The following is a 22,279-nucleotide window of genomic DNA, read 5'->3' on the forward strand; positions in this document are numbered from 1 at the left end:
CAATACTTATTGCTCTCTTACTTGAAAAGTAACAAAATTTAACAAATATGATTTTCGAGTTTACCGAATAAGTTAGGTAGACATTACTCTGTCAATTATTAAACATAAATTAATTTCATCAAAAAATCGTCAAAATCGTCACAACTAAAAAAGGATGGTTTAAAAAATTCTTCAAAATTGTTACAATTGAAAAGGGATAAGGGATTTTTTTTAAGTAACGAAAATGAAAAAAACATGACATCTAATCAAGGTAAGAATATATTCCATTTATCGATATTTTTTGATTAATCAATAACTTTCTGTCAAGTTAAAAAACGGTTTTTTCTTTTTTTTTTTGGAAAAATTTATTTTTTGAATTCTTTCACTTTTGAAGGGATCAATATGTACAGTACAATTTGTTGTAGACCGCATTTTTGTAAGATTTCAAAGCAAACAATAAGACATATGTGATGTATGTGTCAGTCCCAGCTATCAGTTGTAGGCTAATCCCTTCCTTCCTTCGTTACTTTTGCCAGAGTTTGCTATCCTAAGTAAATATTTCGAACAGCTTTGCGCCCACCTACCATCTTATCCTGTCAACTCAAAATTTTTGAGAAATAACACCATCGATCTTGATATAACTAATAATTTTACTGCACGCGTTATACACGTTTTCTTCGCGAATGTCGCAATTATTGATCTTCTTCCAATCATTGAAATTCGACGTCATCGAATATGACGTTTCTCGCAAATTGGATTTTAATAAGCAGCTACTTACTAAAATTAAGCATTGAATAAAAGATTTCCTTTACGTTATCTCTACGTCACTCACATCTCCTCCTTTCTCTGCTTTGTTTCTGTCCGCCAAATGTCGTATAATATAACGATGGATACGAAATGACGGGAAAATGATAGGAAATGACATAAGAGTGATACGAACTGGCATGCCAGTGACGCGAAGTGACGTGGCGGTGATACGAAACAGCCTAACGTGTAATGCGAAATGAGATGGCACGGACTGACATAGGAGCAATACGAAATGATATGGAGCGAAATGATACGCGAATTATTCATCCGGATTTGCTGTCACACAGTATTACTTAATCGTTCCTTTGATGCCGCCATCTGCCTGTTGTATAAATTATTAAACCAAATTATTTCTTTAAAACAAAATTCTGTTTATCTTAATTAAACACAGATAATCTGCTTATAATAATAAAATGACTTACTGTACTTTTTAATTTATTTTATTAAACATGAATCTGATTAAAATGTGCAGATTGTGCAGTAAAATGATGTTTGTAATTTATGAATCGTTATTATGTGTGTAGGGATTATATAAGAAGTTTTTTATTTAAAAAATGTTTTTATTTTTCGCAACATCAGTAATTCCATATAATGGAAAAATATGTGGAAAAATTTGATTTTTTTTTTATTGTTTTCTCGTTAAAGATATGACTTTGAAACAAGAATTGTGTCAAAAATACAAAAATATATAAAAAATCTTTCAATTATTATAAAATCTTTCTCGAAACCTTTCTCGAGACATATAACATACATATGGATTTTACGAATGAAAAAATATGGAATCAATGATATACGAATCACTTAAAAAAGATATATATGCTTTCATAACTAATTGTAAGTGTTGTAAAATCACTAGTGCGACGTACAGACGGCCGCTTACGTTCTGTAGAAAGTTTCAGGAAGACATGCATGAAGCGTAATTGTTCGCAGCTAGTAATAATTAATGGTACTCGAGTCGATTAGATAAAATTGTAATGAATATCATAAATATACTCAGCTATTTTAGTACCGCTTGCACGATTTGCCTTATCGAGCTTTCTACTCGTAACTCAGACAGACAGGCCGAATAAATTTCCGCTGACAATCAACAATGTAACGTTTCGAGTCGCAACATTCGCATTTAAATCTCGTGTGACTTAAAACGGTTTTCTCCTGAAAACTACATAAATATAAAAATGAATAAATATGTGTTTTTATGCTACACAGTTAATGACATAATAAAATGTCATATTTTTTAATTTAAATTGTCTAGAAAAATGTGCGGGATTTTATTAGAATGTTAAAATTGAAATCAGGTAGAAAAAACTATAAAATATTTGATTACAAAGAGAGCCGAAGAAAATCTTTGATTTTTATCTGGTGAGAAGATAATGTTACATAAGAGAGAGCCTAGAATCGAACTACAAAATAGCCGTAAGCAACACATTACGTTATAATGCGTTTTCTTTCTTATTCATGTTGGAATCTTTCATTAATCTCCATTGTTATCCTTATAAAGAAAAGATACTATTCTCTTTTTGAGAAAAAAGATCCTAAAGATTATATATTCTTTTTAGATAATATAGGAGAAAAATTCTCTCTCTCTCTCTCTCGAATGTAGATAAGAACATTACATGAAATGCTGCGGATTTCAAATTTTGTACTCACTTCAGTAATGTATGAGTTGAGAAATATTTCTTGCACGATGTCAGTTATTCGTGACAGGGATATTTCAAGTCGCGTTAAATTACCCATTTATATTCAGTAATATTGAACACGAGTCGTTTGCCGATATAACAACTTTGACGTTATCGTATCAATATGTATGCCAACGACAGAATCAGGCTAAAAATCAATTACCATTTATTGCATTGCATATGTCATGGTTTTCATTCTAAATCTCGACGTTTAAAAGAGAACGGAAGAGAGAGAGAGAGAATGTGCAAGTGTAAATCGTAGGCCAAACGGTACATAGATAGCTGCTATTCCGTGAGGCTCCTCTGAAACGATCCTCGTAAGCTCGGCATAAAATAACTCCATTTTCGCACTGGCATCGCGCTGCTCAACACCTGGAGCGGAAGTCACGACGTAAACGTGGCATCGCCGTAAGTAGAAAAATGCAGAGGCGACGTTCCGTTTATGGAAATGCGTCTGGCTTATCTCATATCCGCTAGACAAACTGAAAGTGCAACGTGTTCTTCCTCATCATCCAACAAGGCATGTAATAACGTATTTCTATAAACAACCGTGTTAACATCGTCGTTTTTATTGCTGTCAAATTGCGCGGTTACTTGGAACATCATTGGATCGTTTCCTTAAAACTTGCCACGTAGAAAAAAACAAGGAACATTGAATTCTCTCCCGGGGCCTGGCGGACCGTCTTTCTGAGAGTGCCGAAATGAATATCAAATAAACGATCGTCATTCATGGAAGTTTAGTTTTCGACCCACGTGCTCGAACGGTACATTGACTTCGCGGAGTAGCCGGAAGTGTTAACAAATCGAGCATGATGAGCGACAAAAGCTTCACATAATCAAAAAGGCCTGTCGAGAGCGATGAGAGACCATTGACCTTTTGCAGATTGCCTTGCAACGTGCGAATGAAAAGTAAGAAAGAAGTATTTGTGGTCATACCTTTCGCCTGATTTACGCAGCAGAGATCCTGTCGTACATGATGAGGTTGCTATGTAAAAATTTTAAAATTTACAGACCAAAAACCCCGGACATTTCGCTTGCAATCCTGAACGCAAAAATGCGTAGATTAGTAAAGTTGATAAAAAATAATCAATGAAGAATTATTCTACATCTAATTGTTGATTAGAACAAAATCATGATCTACAATAGATGTAGTAACCCTTAAGCCGTAAAAAATTGATCAGAGTCGATTATCCTCCTCATATTCCACTAACTGATCAATTTCTTATGGCTTAAGGGAATTTTAAGTCTTATTAAGTCAATAAAACAGACGACTTTAGAATCCACTTGAGACTAACATAAGATAGCACGGGAGTCAAAACAAAATATTTAGAAGATTCCTTAAAACCGAACGCTCATAATTATTCCGGATGTTTTTGGAAAAAATCTCCGGAACATACCTTAAAAAAAAAAACAGGACGAGGGATAAAAGCATGGATGGTAACCTTAGATAGGTAAACCCTCGTCGTCAAACACGAATGGACTGAGCAGAAGATAAAGAAGTCTACGAAGAAGACATTGATATGGAATCTCGATTTAAACGGAATCACAATGGGAACAACACGCTATTAGAACATAAGAAACCGGGATAACAAGGAAAAAGCGAAGAACACGGTGGTATACGGAAAGAAGGAAAAAGGAGTCCAAACGGATTACGATAGCAAAAGGCGAATGCGCTAAGCGAGGTAAACACTTGTCGAAGAAGAGAGCGAGGCGTAGCGTAACGGGGGGTCGCGCGAGGAGGAAGCGGACCAAGTTTAATGCAGTTAAAACAGAAGACAAAAAAAAAATAAGAAAAAGAGAAAATGAGAGTTCAGTATCTCAAGAAATCTCTAAGTGAGTGAGCGGAAAAGAAGGATCGCGGGAGACGAGAAGTACAAGCAGGATGACAAAAGGACGGAAACGCGCTGCTTAACCGAGTTAGAGCGACGGGGAGAAAGGAAAGAGTACAAGGAAGACGGATTCAGCTGGCAGCTGACGGAGAGCAAGAAGTGCAAGAGGGAAAGAAGCAAACCTGACGGATAGAGAAGGAGAAGAGAGAGGGGGGGGGGAGGGGGAGGGAAGAAAGAGGAGATAGATTCGCCTGTTCCGCCGCCTGTCCCGCCTGTCCGTGCGCTGTCGGCGGCATGCTTCATGTCGAGCTGACAGCTCGTATCTACATTCTGCTCGCGAGAATCTTTATAAGCGTTCGTGGGCGACTGACGAGCTCGATGACTGGCGGGCGTGACGCCTGGTGCCTGGCCTGACTCTGCTTGACTGCCTTCCTTCGTACCTCGTTACGACGTGCCACGGCGCGCGGCGATGCGAAGGCGAAGGGAACGAGGCGACTTACGATGCTTAGCCATCGCATCGGCGCGGCGCTGCGCTGCGTTTCGATCCGACACGATGTCATGAATTTTCTTCGACGTCTCCGACCTTTCCCCCCCCCCCCCTCCCCAGCCTACGTCACATCAGCGGTGGATCCCGTTTTGCGAGCGTTACTTCATTTTCCGTTATCGCATGATCAAGATGCCGAAAATCGGTGAATATTCGCATCCGTTCACGGTTTGCGATCACGAATAATATCCGCTGCGAATTGGGAATACGTATATAAAGATGATAAAAAAAACAGACTTTTTTTACTTCTTTTTTTTACAGTAAAAAACCGAATAGATCGGCTTTTTATGGTTAAAAAATTGTTTTTCTTAAATCAAAATTTTGAAAAATCATATAATTAATTTTTCTTTAGCTTAGTCATTAAATAGTCGTTTAATGATTACATTATTTCAATATTATTTAATATTTTTTGTCTTTAATTTTAAATATCGGGGCGGAAATGGTTTTGCGTTATTGTGGTATCTAAGTCGATTTTCGAAATTGGATAAATATATCCATGGCTGCCACTTACTCATTGGCTATATTCAGTAAAAAAAGCAGCTTTGCACAATTGTTGTAAGATTTTTTAACATTAAAAGTATCAACGTTTCTTATTTATTAAAAGGACCAAGCAAATAAATTACTATGAAAATAAAGAAAGTAATGAAAAACCATACATTTCATCAATATAAGAAACATAATTATTGAAAAGTCAAAAATTTCAGAATCCTATCTTTTACACAAGAAATATAATATTAATACAAAAATAAAATCGTTAATAATGATTTTTAATGTTAATATGATTAGTTACACACACACACACACACACACACACACACACACACACACACACACACACACACACACACACACACACACACACACACACACACACACACACACACACACACACACACACACACACACACACACACACACACACACACACACACACATATATATTTAGGTCCAGGAAGGAATTAAGAATAAGAACTAGTCATATTAAAGAATCTTACAACAGTTTCAAAACTGTTTTTTCTGAAGGCAGCCATGTATTACATTTTAATTGTTTGTATTACCTTTGCACATAAATAATCTCTTGAATAAATGTAAAGACTGAATTCTCGAACAATAATATGGCAACAAACATTAAAAAAAAATACACATTGATATCTGAATAAAAAATTTTCAGAGATAGAGTACAGAATTGGTTTTTACTAGATTTTTTATTCAAAGTTTCTAGTTTTTTCGGTAATTTTCATCTCTAACTGGGAATAATCTTTTTATCACGAAAAAGTGTAAAAATTAAAATTGCAGATTAAAATTGTCACACGACTATTCCTAATCCTATTATTCATTACGTTTTAATTTGTAATGTTCCAATGTGTTTAATACATGAGGTTTTGTGCAAACTGATAGTACAAACTGATCACCTTTTGATTATTCGAGTCTGCATCAGATAGAAGCGACAATTTCGGAATTTCGTTACATTTATATTTGTTTTATTCCGCTGTACGGATATGCGGGCGAACTTTATCGTATAACGACCCTGTTTAATGCCGTTGGCACGTAGCTACATAAAACTTGAAAATAAATGATGCAATTGTATCCGCATGCAGTGTTTTTCATCGGCCACCCATCGAACGAGCCAGTATTCCTGTTAAGCTGTTAAACGAACCGTAAATTTGATGCTGTCTCGTGACACCATGGTATTGTGATTTTTACGTGAATGGAGGTTTCGGCATACAAGCTGAAACTTATTTATGAACCATTGTGACGTTAGAGAGAGCGTGACATCACTTCCGTTGCTACAAACTTGTGTGAAGTTTCTGTAGTAGACATGCATTATGTTAATGGACCGCGTTTTGTTGGCGTTCTCTCAGTTCAACACGGTTTATATTTCAAACCGCATGCATCCCAATGACTCCGCGCTTTGCGTTGTGGAATCTTGCTCGTAATAGTATGTCATCAAGCAGATTAATTGTCCGTTGCGGCTTGGCAGACACTTGATAATTTATCTTCAATTATCTCGGATATTCCGTGGATAAAAGTAGCTGTCGTACGTCGAATATTTTTCAACTAGGTTGCGAAACGGCTTTATTGCGCGCGGACGTGCGCAACAATTACGTTGGTCTAACTATGCGGCATTCTTTACTTCGAGCCGTATCAATCACGCGGCCAGCGGGCTCCTGCGAAACGTGGGATTCGAAACCCGTTTCGTTCATCTCTTAAGAACTTGATGCGTTTATATTCCGCGCAATATCTCTCGTTGAACTATTAAGCCAAAAACCAGTCGCAGACCTAGATGCATTATTCCGTTAAGTGGTTGTCACAAATTCAACCTTAATTGTAGGAATGATAAATGGCGCGCCTGCGTCCGGCATGTTTTGTGTCTCCTCGGACGTCAGCGACATTGCACAGCCGACGTTCCACGTAGCTGCCAGCAGACATTCCATATTTAAGGACTGAGAAAGAGAGTTAATTAAGGAACGCGCGAGTGTCGGCGTTGCACATCTTTGATTTTGTAACGTATCCATTAGCCAAGTCATTTGTCTCTTAATGCGCGTCGTGACAACGATCGCAGGACGTATCGCTATGCATTTTGTTATTTATACATTCGCTAGAAAGAGCAACACTGCGAAATATAAAGTAGTCAACACAGGTGTCACCTATTTAAAGTACTTTTGGCAGAAACATCAGTGTTGCAACCTTGACATTTGTAATCAATCAGTGCTACATTTCTATCATATACTAATTACTTATATCTACAATGAATGTATAAAATGTATCCGTTAAAGAAGGATATTTTTATAGAAAATTTATTTGTAGACAATAAACATTAATTAGCAAATTATTGATAATGAACATAATAGATACATTCAACAAAATAGGGAACACTTTTAAAACGCTCAAAATTGCATAATTTTTAGGTCACCGAAACTCGGTGAAATCATCGCAAACAAAAAAATTAACGAGCATTTTAAAGCTTAACATGCTTTTAGCCGTTCTTCAAAAAACATTTTTACAATTCTTCTGTATCTTAAAGATCACATTATGTTCCTCAAAATTACGTGCCTTTTACAATCTGTAGCTCGATAAAAATTTTTTTTTCAAAAAATTTAATACTTTTATAAAAAAGTACAGAGATTTACTTGCAAAAATCTTTTTAAAAAATTTTTTATAATTATTCTTGGCCGAATTACAAGATTTTGAAGCCTGTATTTCGTACAAGTATTTCTAACGTTACAATTCGACGAAAAATCATCACAAAAAAAATTAAAAAAAGCATTTTAAAGAACGAAGTTTGCACTGTTGATTGCTTTCAAATTAATAACTTCGCAAAGTTGGGGAGCTAAAACATTTTTGCGATGATTTTTTTCGCTGAATTTCAACTTTCGTTGTAAGAATTGCAAGTATAACTTCAAAGTCGCGTAACTTGATCAAGAAAAGTCGTAAGAAAAATTAAAAAAAATTTTTGTAGATAAAACTGTACTTTTTTTTTGTTAATCTATTAATTTTTTTGAGAAAAAATTGTTTACCAAGCTAAAAATTGTCGAATATACGCAATTTGATTAGTGCTAGTTAAAAGTCTCGTTAAAAGTATTATTATTTTAATACTGTCACAATATTTACACTTGTATAGAAATATTCGTATAGAAGATAAAAGAATTAAGAGAAAGTAAGAAAAAGAACGTGTTTCTTTTATATTTACAGATATTATCAGTACTGCGAAATCAGTTAAATCAACGCGATCTATTGACTGAGACATTTTTATGCAGCGGAAGTAAACCACGGCTGCGAGCCACTAGACTGTGCTTCGTGTGGGTCGAAATTAAGTTGAGAAAACGCGCTTAAGTGCACGATAGACACGCGAGAGAGATCAAAGAGACCGCATGAGTGACGGAAACCAGCTGGCGGACGATGTTCCCGGACACCCAGATTTATCCATCCGTTTTCTTTCATACCGATGCTGCTCAAAATATTGTTCTTGCTCCCCTTCCTCCTGTTCCTCGCTCTCTCATACTTGTCTTCTTTTTCTATTTGTCAATGTCGAAGACATCTTCTCTGCTTTGATTTGTTCGTGAAACTCAGCATCCTTACAAAAAGATATTTTGCGCTGGATTAGATTTTTAAAGTGTATCGACGGAGTGCATCCACGGAGAAGTTTCTTTCTACGAAATAATCTATTATTCGATTATTATTGGAACGAGAATGTCATCTTTTTGAGAATGTCGTTTGTACACGATAAATATCCGTTCATCGCTTCAACTTCAGCTATTGTACTGTGTCAAAAATCGAAAGCCGAAAACGGACCCCCAACGGAGTTACAAATTGTACGGAATCTATTGAGTGCGAAAAGATCATGGCCATAGGGATAACCGCCAGGGAAGATAGTAGAAACCAATAGCGTTGATTGGATCGTTTCTACACTTTCAGAAGAGGAGATTTACCGAGGTCAAAATTGTTGGTCTCTTGTGACCAATCTTCGGATGGCATTGTCGAATCGCACGCACGGGATTGGTGTGTCTTTAAATGTTTCCGAAAGAACTTTTCGAAAATAGAGGGATTCCAACGAAGCTTTATGTTTGTTCGAAACAGCATGATCGACTATTTACTTTGGACTGTTACTCTGGACTTGAATTATTTTTAAAAAATAAATACTAAAGCGTACTTGTTATTTATGGATGCAGACAATTTGTAAATGGTCTAAGAATAGCATGAAATTGAAGATATATACATATTTATTTGAAAACATTATTTATTTTCGAACATCAATTTTTTTATTTCAAGGTAATGTACGAGCATTCGCAAGTAAAAAAAAATGGAAGTCATTAAATTATTATTAAGCTGTCTACACGATTTTTTAAAAAACATCTTTCCGTCGAATATGGCCAACCCTGTAATTACAATGATTTATTTAATTATACTATAATAATATTTACGAGACTATAAATCTTATAATTATTTACAAATTTAATTATATTATAATTAAATTTATTATAATATAATTAAATTTATTATAATATAATTAAATTTATTCCCGTTAAAATAGTATTTTTTGACAAGATTTATTAATAGAACCTAACTTTTACACACGTTGCATAATAAGCCTCTTCACTTGGACACTGTGTTATGACGCGGACGTAGCTACGCCATTGGCACTACGGACACCGCACGAAATGCGTGTATGGACGGTTGTTTAGGATTACAACACACAGAGATAACCACCAGCATGCGATACATAATGCAGCAGGCATTGTGAGCCATACCGCGCCCTCCTGCATACAATACGTTCTACGATGCATTCTATTGTTGTCTTTCGAAATAAACTCAGTCAGCCACCACCTCTCCCCGGGGCTCTATATTATCTCCATACGCATAATACATATTGCATTCACGACTCTCGTTTAGCTTGCCACTTTACCTTGGCGTATTTGACAGAGCAGTCTTTGAGACGACTGTGTTAACCTTACGCAAACGCACCATTCATCTTATTGTTATTAAAATTACGCCGACAATGTTTCAGAGACACGTGACTAAGCATTTATACAACGTTACCGATTTCAAAATGTTTTTGAAGAGACATCGACAGCATTGAATACACAACAGTTTGTAATACACTTGAAATAATTAAATAAATATATTTAGCACAAACTGTCAGTGTCTTTTTTGTAGATTGTAAGCGTGAGAAACTTGCTTGCTAAACTTGTGTGATTTAGCATCAGATGATTGGATTAGTCCTGTCCTTCTGCGTAATTTCAAAGGAATAGGGTGATCAAAATTAGCAAGTCTGACTTTGAAGTAAGTCTAAGATAATTGACATTTCAAGAATGATATTTCAACACACTAAAATGTAATAATAATTTAATATTTGATAGATATAAAATATCAAATAATATATTTAAATGCCTATCTCATTAAAAATATATTTATTAGTTTCTTATTCTTGCTCAAAATAATTTGGTAAATTTTTCAGGATTGAAAAATGCTACAAGAGTAACATTTATGAAAATTGTATTACAAGTGCTATCGTTCGCGATATTACTTACGAGCAACAAAGCCTGTGTACATCAATTTCTGGGCCCATAATAGCGTACAACACCTTTCGGTGTAAACCATCAGCTTACACCGTCGATTATCCTTTTGCCAAACTCTGTTTCCTCCGTAAAGGTACGTCGACGGATACAGAGGCAAGCGTTCTCTTTTGTGGTGATCGAACAAGAGCCAGTCTTGCGGATGGCGTTCGTCAAGGCTTCTCTCCATCGGATAACTGGTACGGCGTCTCTCACCTGACAGGTTAAAGGAGGAGTTCGTGTGGCATAAGCCATAGCAGAGGGAAGTGACAGGCGGTGTATAATATTCGGAACTAGGCTCCGGGGTATAGACCTTGGTCGTAGCAACTAAGTATCCCTTGGGGAGACGTAATCCAGGATAAGCCATGATTTGTTTGCTTGTCGTTAGCATCACTGGCATTTGCTAATCACCGGACATTGTTCGGTAATGGATCTTCAACGATCCTCCTTTGCCCGAATCTTGATGGACAAGCGATTCCTCGAAATTTTTCTACCTTCCTCACTTATCGGTCGACAGGTCCTTTGATGGTTTAACTGATTTCGTTGACACTTTTCGATGAGCCAAAATGATGCTGCATCTTTATATAAAGTCGTACAAAAAGGGTGTACGTATGAACGAACAATTGAATTCAATATGCACGTCGATATTTTTCTTTGAGATTTCATTTAAACGCTGAGTTGTCAACAAGTCTTCGTGTCTCTTTTGTTTACTGCATTTGTATAGTATGCATTTGTATAGTGTACATATAAGATGAAAAATGTATATTTTAGAGAATAATGCACATATCATACAAACTGATTGTTCTAAGAGAAAAGGACAATATTTTAAGAACTGACATATTTTAGGTATCGACCATTTGAAGCAAAAATTTTCATATGAATGTATATTCTATTCTGAACAGTTTTCGAAATAGTTTAGACGATGAAAATTTTTATTATAAACTTTAAAAAATGTGTCCAATTAAACAATGAATTATAAAAAAATATATGTATCTCTTTTTTAACAGTAATTTTACAACAGCGCATTCAATTCTGAAATTGAAATCGGTTTCCGAAAATCGGAATAGGATACACATTCATATAAATATTTTTGCTTGGAAATCTCGAAAACCAATTCAGAATAGAACATACATTTAGATGAATATTTTTACTTAAAACGACTGATATATCATTACCTTCTACAAGATTGATCTTTCTTTACTCTATATATTAGGTGTTGGAATTAATTCGTAGCGTTTTACAAGTGATGGGAAGTACTTTCATTAATATATTTTTTAATGCTCATGTGAAATAAATAACATTCTTTCATTAAAAACGCTACGAATTAATTCCAACACCTAATATATATATAGGAAGATTTGCATTTCGAAAAATTATACCGAAATGAAACAAAATGCATTTCCTTTCATAAAAACTTTTAAAATAGACATTTATAGAGCCTCTTTAAGGCTATTTTCCTAAAATTGTAACGCGATAGTTAAAAGCCAATGAATTCGTGTTCAACAGATAAAAATGCGTTAGAAACGACTATTAACACTCGTATTGCAAAAAAAGATCAACTTTTGTTGAACGGTGTAATTATCGTTGCTTTGAATAAATTTGTACGTAAAAATTATTTTTTGAAAAGTGATTCAGAGCTTTTTTGACAACTTAGCATATTAAGATGTCTCGTAATTATAAACTTTATGTAATCTTTTATTGTATAAAATAAATTGTAACGCTAAAGAAAATCGAAAAATAAATTGTGAACTATATAGTGAATTTATTAGACATCATTTTTTTTTCTGTTTCTTTATTTTTATAAAAAAAATACATTTTGTATATTTATTTTATATCATGACTGACAGTGATGAAGTTGAATTTCAAACAAACCGTCCAACATGACAAAGTCTCTTTCAAGGAAATCCTGATTGAGGCAGGTTTTAATCATCAATAAAACTTGTGGAGATCGTCATAAAAGTGTGCGCGGATCTTAAGTCAACCTGACGGCTTTAAGCACATCGGCGGGGATGATACCATCACGGTGGTGTGCTCTCTGGGCCCGATATTACGTCCGATAAAGTCGACGGAGCAAAGCATACGAGTCGGCTGTCACGCAACGTCGTATTCACGTCGCCGTGTAGGACGTTTCGTGCGAACTGGAACGAGCGCTCGCTGCGGCGTGATATTGCCGGGGACGTCGTTTTCCAGCTCGTCGGCCCGCTCACACGACATATCGGCATAAGTATTTCAGCCCTGTGGCGGGCAGGCGGGTCCGGGGGGTGCGCGGGGTCCCCTCTAAGCTTTACAATTTACGAGCGGGTAGAAACGAAGCGCACAGAAATGCACACACGCGCCGCCGCGCCGCCCGGCGTGTCTGTCTCCGGGACATCCGCTTTACTAGAGCGGGCACAAAATGAACGACCGGACGCGAGCCTTGCCGCGAGCATTCGACGTAGGTACGACGTAGATGATACCGACAGAGAGAGAGAGAGAGAGAGAGGTGTTGCGATCCCGGGTGTACGGAGGTTTGTATATACGAGTCAAGAGCATGAACTCGACAGCCGGGGATCGGCCTCTCCAGGAGATCCGTATGCCCGAACGACGATTGTAACCCGTCGGTGATGGCGTGGCTCGTACTGCTCGTAGTGATGTGGCCACGGCGCTACATGGCGTGGTACAGTGCGGAACGTAGCGGCCCGCCCGTCGCTTCTCGAACCGCGCGGCGCGGCATTATTTATCACGACCGCCATAGGCGCGCGAGGCGGCAACTTTGTGCCGACCAGGCCGCTCGCAGCCAGAATCGCGATACAGCTGGCCAGATATCATTTTATTATACCTGCGGAGTGAGTGAGCGCGGAGGGTAGTTTATCAGCAGCCGAGCGAATCCCGCGTTTCTCTCCTTCTTTCATTCCACACTCGACTTTCGTTTTCTCCCTCGCACGCGTTTGACGTCCCCTTTCACTTCTCTTACTCGATCTCGTCGTTTCTCCTCTTCTCTCTTAGTCGTTAGTCTGCCGTCTCGTTTTCTCCGCTCCGTGCCGCACCGCGCCACGCCACGCCGGGGAATAATATAGTGCTGGCGGGTTCTAACGGCGGTAATGTATGGCCGACATTCCGGGCAAAAGGGGGGGCAAACCAGCCCAGAGGACGCCAAGGGTGAACAGGCCGAGCCACTCTGTCACGCAGTTTTCACTGAGCGTCTCTTCTGCTTCCTCTACCGCCTCCTCCTTTTCTCCCGTGTCGAGAGATTACCGCCTCCGATAATTACGACGTTTGCACCCACCGGGGCCGATTTGTCTTCCAGGTTTGCGGAGGGGCTGCAAGTTCGATGTCGAGCGTCACGCTCGCAAACGTTCACGGCTGTTGCTCTCCGCCCTTTTAGCACCCAATGTTGTCGCGATTATAAGAACGAGGCATGAAGAAGATATACGTTTCTATCGCCTTTTAATCGATCGACAAGCACGACCGTTTCTTTATCTCGTAGATTCGTATTTATATAGCCATGTAGACAAAAAGATATTCTTATTTGCATTTCTGAAAGATATCTTGTCGTGTTATAAAATGTCTTGTAAAAATCTCGAAAAGATATCGTTTAGGAAATTTAAAATACATTTTATATAATACTTTAAGATATTTTACAGACATTATGAAGATATCTCGTGGAAATCTAAAAGATATCTTATGTGACGTTTTAAGATACTTGAAAGATTTCTTTTGAAAGATATATTTTGTGAATGTCTTATAAATATCAAACGTCGCCGTCATTTAAATAGTCTGTAGACTGTTGATGTTTCAATTTTTTACATAGAACTGCAAAGATTGTAAAAGACGCACTATATTTTTATTTTGGAGGCTAATTTTAGAAGTTAACCTTCAAAGGCATCGTTTCATTAAAATATGAATGAAAAAAAAATCTCATAACGTTACACCTTTTATAGTTTATCTTGTATAGTGTTCTTCTAGAAATAAAACTTCACCGCGTTCTCATTTGTCGGCAAGCGACTTTAATGAAAAGTTTACAGAGGTTATATCCCCCGACAAAATCTTTTTAGACATCTTTTAGACAACTTTCACATATCTTTTAAAAATATCTCAAAGACATCTTCAAGACCTCGACGTTTTCTAGATAATCTCAAACCACATTATTAATTGTAAAAATGATTAATATGCGCGAAATTTCATTTAAAATGTATTTTCAACTCTCTCACAAATCTAAACGAATGTTTACTTGAGATAAGATACGGTAAAGGTATATTTTCCGAGGAAAGATTCATTTCGACGATATGAGATAAATAGCATACTATTTCATTCCGTTTTTCCAGGTATACAATCTGCCAATGGGACGAGTCTTCCGTAAAATATCCGGGGAGCAAGTCGCATGCATATTGCAGCGATAGAAGATACTTTTTACGCATCGTGAATATTCCATAGATAAGAGAACGGTGATCAATGTTGAAAGCTGCGGCTTTCCGTGGATGCGGGTATTAAAATTAATTAAAAGAAAACGACTTGAAATCAATAATGAGCTCACGTAATGGAAATCAAAGTATAATGCGGGCGCAGCGTGCGATCGTGCAAGAGAGAGAGAGAGAGAGACCGTGTCTGTGCGAAGCGTACAAAAACGCGTTAATTTAAATACTTATCTACACCTTGCACACCGGTCTCTGGCTTCAATCTTATATAATTAATTTCATAATATTCCTTGACTTTGCTTCGCTTAATTGCTCACAATTAGCTGGGAAACGGCGATCCTGTCCGCGCGGCGCGCGGAGAAAGAAAGAGACGCAGAGAGAAACGGACGTTTCCAAGAGGAGCAAAGAGAAAAAGAGAAGAGCCACGTGGAGAGAACCGAGCAAAGAAGCGGAAAGAGGCAAAGGGGTAAACGAGCCGCGTAGGCGCAAAGCAGTTAGCAGCGTCTCGGAGATTCCGTTAAGCGTTTAGTGGTAGAACTAATTACCGCTTGAGTTCCAGGGATACACTCGGTGTGAAGCGGACCGCGATTGATACTCCGGTACTCCACGCTCGCGTACACTTGACGCGTATCTCGTCCATTCTTCCGCTATTCCCGCGCGCGCGCGCGCACGCGCGTTCGTTCCTGTATGGAGATCGCCTCCGTTCTTCTCGACGATCAGTAGCGGCAGATCCCAGTAGTTTACTTTCGCCGGAAAAAAGGAGTCAGCAACGGCTCGCCCGGGGGAAAGAGGGAGAGTCTCGCAGTACGTACACGTATACTCGTGGCGAAGCCGCGCTCGTAATTAAACTGACGCGAATGAGGCTAATAAATTCGTGCGAGGGCATAAAACGGGTCTTGTAACTCTATCGAGGTAATTGCGGCGACCACGCCTCGCCGCCGCGGGGCCGTGGTTCTCTTACGCCTTTTCGCATACAGTCGTTTCGCATATACATCGTGCTATGCGCGGTCGCGATAGGACGGATACCGGTGCCGCGTGGACGGCCTCCTCGTCGCCGTAATATCACCGCCGCCGGGTCGTACCTCGTCAAGACCCGGCGGTATACCTCCGTCGACCGTCGGAGGTCGACGCGAGGATGGGGAACGGGACAAACAATTAACGAGCCCGGCCGCCGTTAACCCGTAACGTGTCTATTCAATGCAAACGACGTACTAATGAAAGATAAATCTTGCGCCGCGCGGCCGTCGAGACATCTTTGCGCGCGCAAAGAGCCCCGTACATTACCGTGCGATATATCTCCCGTGTACATCTCGCGCGGGACAATGTTCAACGCACTTTTTGCCGCTTTTTGCGCCTACCGCAAAACGCGTCCCGCCTGTGGTTTTTACACGCATTTCTCTTCGGAGGGAAGTTGGGTTAGATAACGGCAGATTGGTAGCGCGAAGCGCGAGCGTTTCGCTGGAAGAAAAGTTTATTATATGTTTGTGTTTTTAGCAGGATGTTTTAGCAGATGTACAACGAGATGTACAACGCCTTTCCCTTCCCTTCTACCGATCCTATCGCTCGTAGAAATCTAATACCGCAATTTTCCGTGAAGACCGAAGAGTAAACAATCACTTCTGCAAAGTGTACAGCTCGAAAATACACAATCAGACACGTGAATATTCACGGCTATCCATAATCGGTATCTGACGTTGGCACCGTTTGTTTGCGCGACGTGCCGCGTGCCAAAACAAATGGAAAAGTCGTTCATTCATATTCGGCATTGTCCGCAAACATCGCCGCCGCGGATGACGGTCGTCTGCGTCGTGTGTGTACCCACCTTAAAACCTGAGAAGCCAACCGGTTCAGCCAGAGGCAAGATGGCCGCTGTGAAAGTAGAAGGGTGAAGAAGAAGAGGGCAGTCAGTCGAGCTAGGAGGTAAGGCAGGCAGGTAGGTAGATAGGTAGGCAGGCAGGCAGGCAGGCAGGCAGGCAGGCAGGCAGGAGGCAGGCAGGCGAACAGGCAGGGTGGGCACAGAACGATCATAACTCAGGTGGCCGCGGACAAGCAGCGCTTGTTCCGTGCATTCGGAACATGGAACACACACGAGCGCTCGGCGCTCGACCACGAACTCTCGCGGACACACTAGTTTCCTCTCTCTCTCTCTCTCTCCCTCAGTCTTACTCTCTCGCTTTCTGTCTTTCGCCTCGTCGCGTTTTTCCCTTCTTGTTGCGCACACGCGTATATGCATACACGTTGTCTTTCTTCTCTTCTCTATTTATTCTCTCTTTCTTCCTCTCTTTTTCGCGCACGCTTTTCCGCTGGAGCGTTTGTTGGACGGTTCGTGGCGTGGACGGTGGCAGCCGCGGCACGCCAACACAATCCGCGGATCTCTGTCGTATACTCACGCGTAAAAGTTGCACCTGGCCGCAGACAACAGGAGTGCAACAGGGTGTTTTGTAGATCAGCCGATCTTTTAATCCTTTTTCGGGTAACACCCGTTCTCTTTCATTCGAATGGATTGGAAGGACTTGCTGCAACAATGGGCTTCCGACATTTTCTAAAAAATGGAGCAAATGAACTCTAAAGTTAAAGCGATTGGAAAAATATCAATATTATATGTTTGGTTACATTACGGATTAGTTTCACAACGTAATCAAATATGGGACGTAAAGAATAAAATGTTAACACAAAATTGTTAATTTTAACATTTTTGCATATATCTCAGAAAGTTCACTGTACGCTTTAAAGTTAAAAATTAACATTTTATTTTTTACAGTGCGTAGTACTGATATTTTTTCCTATCGCTGTCACTTTAGAGTTAATTTGTTTTATTTTTACAAAATATATCATTTGTCGTAGAATAAATTAAATTTGACCTACTGACTGATATACGTCGACTTTAATTTTGATTTTTCAGATTTTGCAATCATATATTGAGAGAAAAGGAGTGTTTCGTATTTCTGATTACTGCATAATAAAATAATCATTATTAGAAGCTTCATCTTTACAGTTATTATTATATGTCAAAGTAATAATAATTTATAGTTTCATCAAAAAATATATAATTGGCAAAATGACATCATAATTAAATTATGATAATTGCAATTATATTTTTCTCGCAGTGTAGAGCTTTCGACATAAATCTATCGATACCATAAAGTGCAAAAATATTCTTGAATGATACCAATCGCACGATGCAACGCCATTAAATTTAAAGAAAATCACATGTAGCTTCCGACAGGACCTCTTCATTCGGAGACGGAGAGTTCATTCGGAAACGACGAGTGGCGAACGAGCAAGGCGAATGGGTGTGAACGAGGCTTTAGCATCGACGACGGAATTGAACTTTTGCCGACGATTGTACCGAGGGAGCTTACACCGTCGGTCGAAGAAGAACCGGCTACGTGGTCGCCAGCTCGTGTCCGTCCATCCGTCGCGCTACAAATGAAGACTTTAAATAATTTAGTCGCCGGCTGTAAATCCCGTCGGGAAGCGACGTTAATCGATACACGCCGCCGTGCGCCGCTCCGTTATACGGCCCGGGAACATTTATGAATGCGAGCTATGAATCACGAGATAATAATATTGTGCGCGCGAGCGTGAGCGTTGTACACACGCGAGAGGGTTCTCCAAGTATATCCGCGAGTGAGCGTGCGCGCGCGCGCGCGTTCGTGGCCACGTCGTTAAATATAGTCGCGCCTTAATGCCCGCGCGAGCATTGTACGAGGGAGCTCGTTACCGCGATTATATTTTTCGCGTGCACGGCAAACGTCGTAACTGTCCGGGCTTTGTTTTTTACGACGCTCGGGAAATACTTTGTCCGTGGCCGCGAAGCGGCTGTCATCGGTCGGCCGATAGAGCCGCGCTTCCGCCGAGGACCATTGGCCATTTTGTCACAACCGGCGGCGGAGGATTTTCGGTAAGGAGAGGGGAGGGGAATGGCGTGAAATTTACGCGATCCCGAAATGGAAACGCCGAGCCGCCGCTGAATTATTCGTCTCCATGGAATATCGGGTACCCCGTGCTTTGGCGAAGCGAAATGCCATTGATGTTTCTCGGAACGTGTACTCTCGGATTCGGTTGACAGTCTCACCGATTCGCTGATTGCGTTAAGTGTTAAATATTGACGTGCGCGAACCGCATTGTGTTTTGCTGTCGCGTAGAAAGCCAGAGAACTCAATCGGGGTTTATTCGAGTAGAATTAAAGAGTAAATCAAATTTCAGGTTGAAATTCGCAGAGCGGAAGTACGACGAGCGTAAGAGTGTTTTAATCCTATATTAGTCACATGGCGTATATACATATTTCTGATACTCCAACATTATATATCTCAATTTTTATCGTTCTCTTTAATTTGCAATTAAAAGATTGATATTATTCTATACATTCTTTAATTAGATAAAGATAACAAATTCTTTTTAATAGTGAAACCTTTTGCACTAAATATAGAAGGTGTATAAATAGCCTTCATACACTGTTAAATTCAAAATGTTAAATTACATTCAGTCTGAATTATTTTTATTATAATTATTTCCTATATGTAAATAATGTATTAAATTTGACTCAAATTTATTTTATTATTTACCAAGTGTATATATATATATATATATATATATATATATATTATATATAGTGAATTTAAAAAATTAATATATTCTGGATATCCTGCGCGAGTAATGACGGGTTAATTACGATAAGAATTAGTTACAATCAACGCAAGTCACTCAGTTATTTAACAAGAATTATTTAATAGGGAGAATTCTCTCAATTCCATCTATCTAATCATTTTTTATAAGCCTTTTCACAGTTTCTCGTATCTGTTCCATGAACTCTAATAAAGCTCCAGATATATCAAAGTAGCGCAAAGGTACTCCATTTTACTAACTATACCATATACCGATAATATTAATCGCTTATTGGGCTACAAATAATTAGGTCGAAACTGGCGGTCGAAATAGCCAATAGGAAATTCGGCATTTCAGCTCAGATAAAAGAATTGCGCTATTTTGATATATCTAGAGCTTTATCGTAAACGCTTCATTCGCGCCGCTCACTTTCGTTACTTCTCATCCCGCATATTATAATTCGTAATGATATTACGGGCAATCTCTATACCCCCTAGAGCTGAAGTCATTTTCGGGTAGACACGGAGGATCGATTTATCGGCCGGGAACGACGCTAATAAATTACGGTAATAGCATTAAGATAGATCGACAGCCAGGCGGCGTAGGCGTGGAGACGCGCGGCGCGGCGGCCGACAATATTTTAGCCGGCAGTAGCTTTATGATCAGAGGTTACGAGCCAGGAAGAACCATAACGCCTCGTATCTTCCCCGTCCTCGTCGTCCCCCTTCGGCGTTCCTTGCATTTGCGGGAAAGCTCGGCAACCGGGTGCCAATTCCTGCGAGCGTATCGGACCATAAACTGGAAACGTGATGTATGTTACCTTACGCTCCCTTCAACTCCCTCACGGAGCCAACTCCTTCACCCCCTCCCCTCATTTGTCCGTTTCCGTTTACACTTTTACGCAGAAACGTGTCCACGCTCGCCACTCTCGTTACTCTACCGGCGTGAAATTCGTTGCACCTCTCTGACAAAGCGTTCCTCCTCTCCTCCTGCCTTGAATGGCGTGAATTTTTTTTCGTTCGGTACCGCGAGAATCGTGCGGTGGGTGCGCGAAACATCCGTGACGGCTTGGAAAATCGAGATGACGGGATTAAAAATTTCCCACGCGTTCTCGGATTTTTTTTTTTTTTTTTTTTTTTCGGGTATCGGTTTGATCACGCTTGATAAATACTGTGACATCATCGGTGCACCGCGGGCACCGAAAATTGAAACGTTTTCGCGCGAAACGCGCCGTCGCGTTCGAGGAGAGAGAGCGGGATTTTTAACTTCCGCATGTAAACGCATGTTTCGCGCCGTAGTCTCGAAGGGCGCGACATCGACCGCGAGAATATATGCACAGACGTGCATTCAATTAGGGAATATTATTTCCAGCCGGATAACGACGGGGCTCATTATTGTCGCGCGCGTTGCCGCGATTCTTGTCTCGATATCGGCGATAAGTGGGACACCAGGCGCGCAGAAAATGGCACGCCAATATGAATAAATTAAACTATCCCGTCGGGCTGTATATCGTATAAGCATGAGTCGTAACACTCAGAGGCACGGTAATGAGAGTAAATCACGGATTTATCGCCGCCCGTCGGAGATTATACGGTAAACACGTACGCGGTTTATCGTCGGTAACTGCGCTGTGCCATCGTGAACGAGCGCGCGCGCACGTGACGGCCCATATTTTTCGTCACCTAAATGCCGAAGGGGGAAGTTTCAACACCGATATAATATTACTGTCCTATTCACTCTCGGCAACCTTTCCTGATGCAGATCTGTGCGCTCTCTCTCTCTCTCCCTCTCTCTCTTCGCGTATGTGGCGTTGTCCAGTGGCGTAGTCGACCACAGCCGGTCATTTTCAAGCCAGCACATTGATATTTGCGGAAATATTTGCCATTTTCACGGACATACTGGTGAATCAGCGATTTACTATCTTTGGAAACTTATCTGCATTTTAGAATCTTTGAACAAAGCTATAAACGAGTGGTTTTTTTAAAAGAAAATCTTGTAAACTGAAATGTTCCGTCATTCTTATAATGTTTAAATTATACTGATTTATAAGGATCTCTATTTCTTGACACCTCTGAATGATTCTCTTGAGTAACTAAAAATTCATAAGAATTTTTAGCTGTTTAAAAGAATTTAAATAACTCTAAATAAATAAGGTTAAAGAAAAATTGCAGATTTTGATAAACAACTTTATTTTTAAAGAAACTCTATTTTAATCAACCTTTTTTTTTATTTTATGCAGTAAATTACACAAGAATTACCATTCAGGTATTGAAAAATAAAAAGCTTGTAAATCAGTGGATCTTTTTGACATTAAATATTACCACTAAATTTTATTATTGTGACGTATCACGTAAAATGCATATAAGAGAGGTTTTACACCATCACATTG

At 39.4% G+C, this 22,279-nt stretch overlaps 1 protein-coding gene and 1 long non-coding RNA gene across 2 annotated transcripts in view; one reads left to right on the forward strand and one right to left on the reverse strand.

Moving 5' to 3' along the window:
* Window positions 1–4,374: 4,374 nt before the first annotated feature.
* LOC147908721 (uncharacterized) lies at window positions 4,375–11,698 on the reverse strand. Its single transcript, XM_087408720.1, has 2 exons — window positions 10,865–11,698; window positions 4,375–10,563 (listed from the first exon to the last, which is right to left on the reverse strand). Exons 1-2 carry the CDS (start codon window positions 11,286–11,288, stop codon window positions 10,550–10,552), a joined length of 438 nt encoding a protein of 145 aa, XP_087264846.1. The 5' UTR covers window positions 11,289–11,698; the 3' UTR covers window positions 4,375–10,549.
* A 1,000-nt stretch (window positions 11,699–12,698) lies between these two features.
* LOC147908722 (uncharacterized) overlaps window positions 12,699–22,279 on the forward strand; it is a 42,932-nt gene continuing 33,351 nt past the window's right edge. The window contains exon 1 of the long non-coding RNA XR_015545888.1: window positions 12,699–19,186. This is a non-coding gene — a long non-coding RNA (uncharacterized LOC147908722). The remainder of the gene's footprint in view (window positions 19,187–22,279) is intronic.

The sequence above is a fragment of the Acromyrmex echinatior genome, chromosome 8 (genome assembly GCF_024713525.1).
Source record: "Acromyrmex echinatior isolate Ae372 chromosome 8, ASM2471352v2, whole genome shotgun sequence".
Taxonomy (NCBI): Eukaryota; Metazoa; Arthropoda; class Insecta; order Hymenoptera; family Formicidae; genus Acromyrmex; species Acromyrmex echinatior.

Bases quoted from the DNA above. Each gene is read 5' to 3' on its own strand.
- LOC147908721 (XM_087408720.1), bottom strand. From the start codon at position 11,288: ATGCCAGTGATGCTAACGACAAGCAAACAAATCATGGCTTATCCTGGA.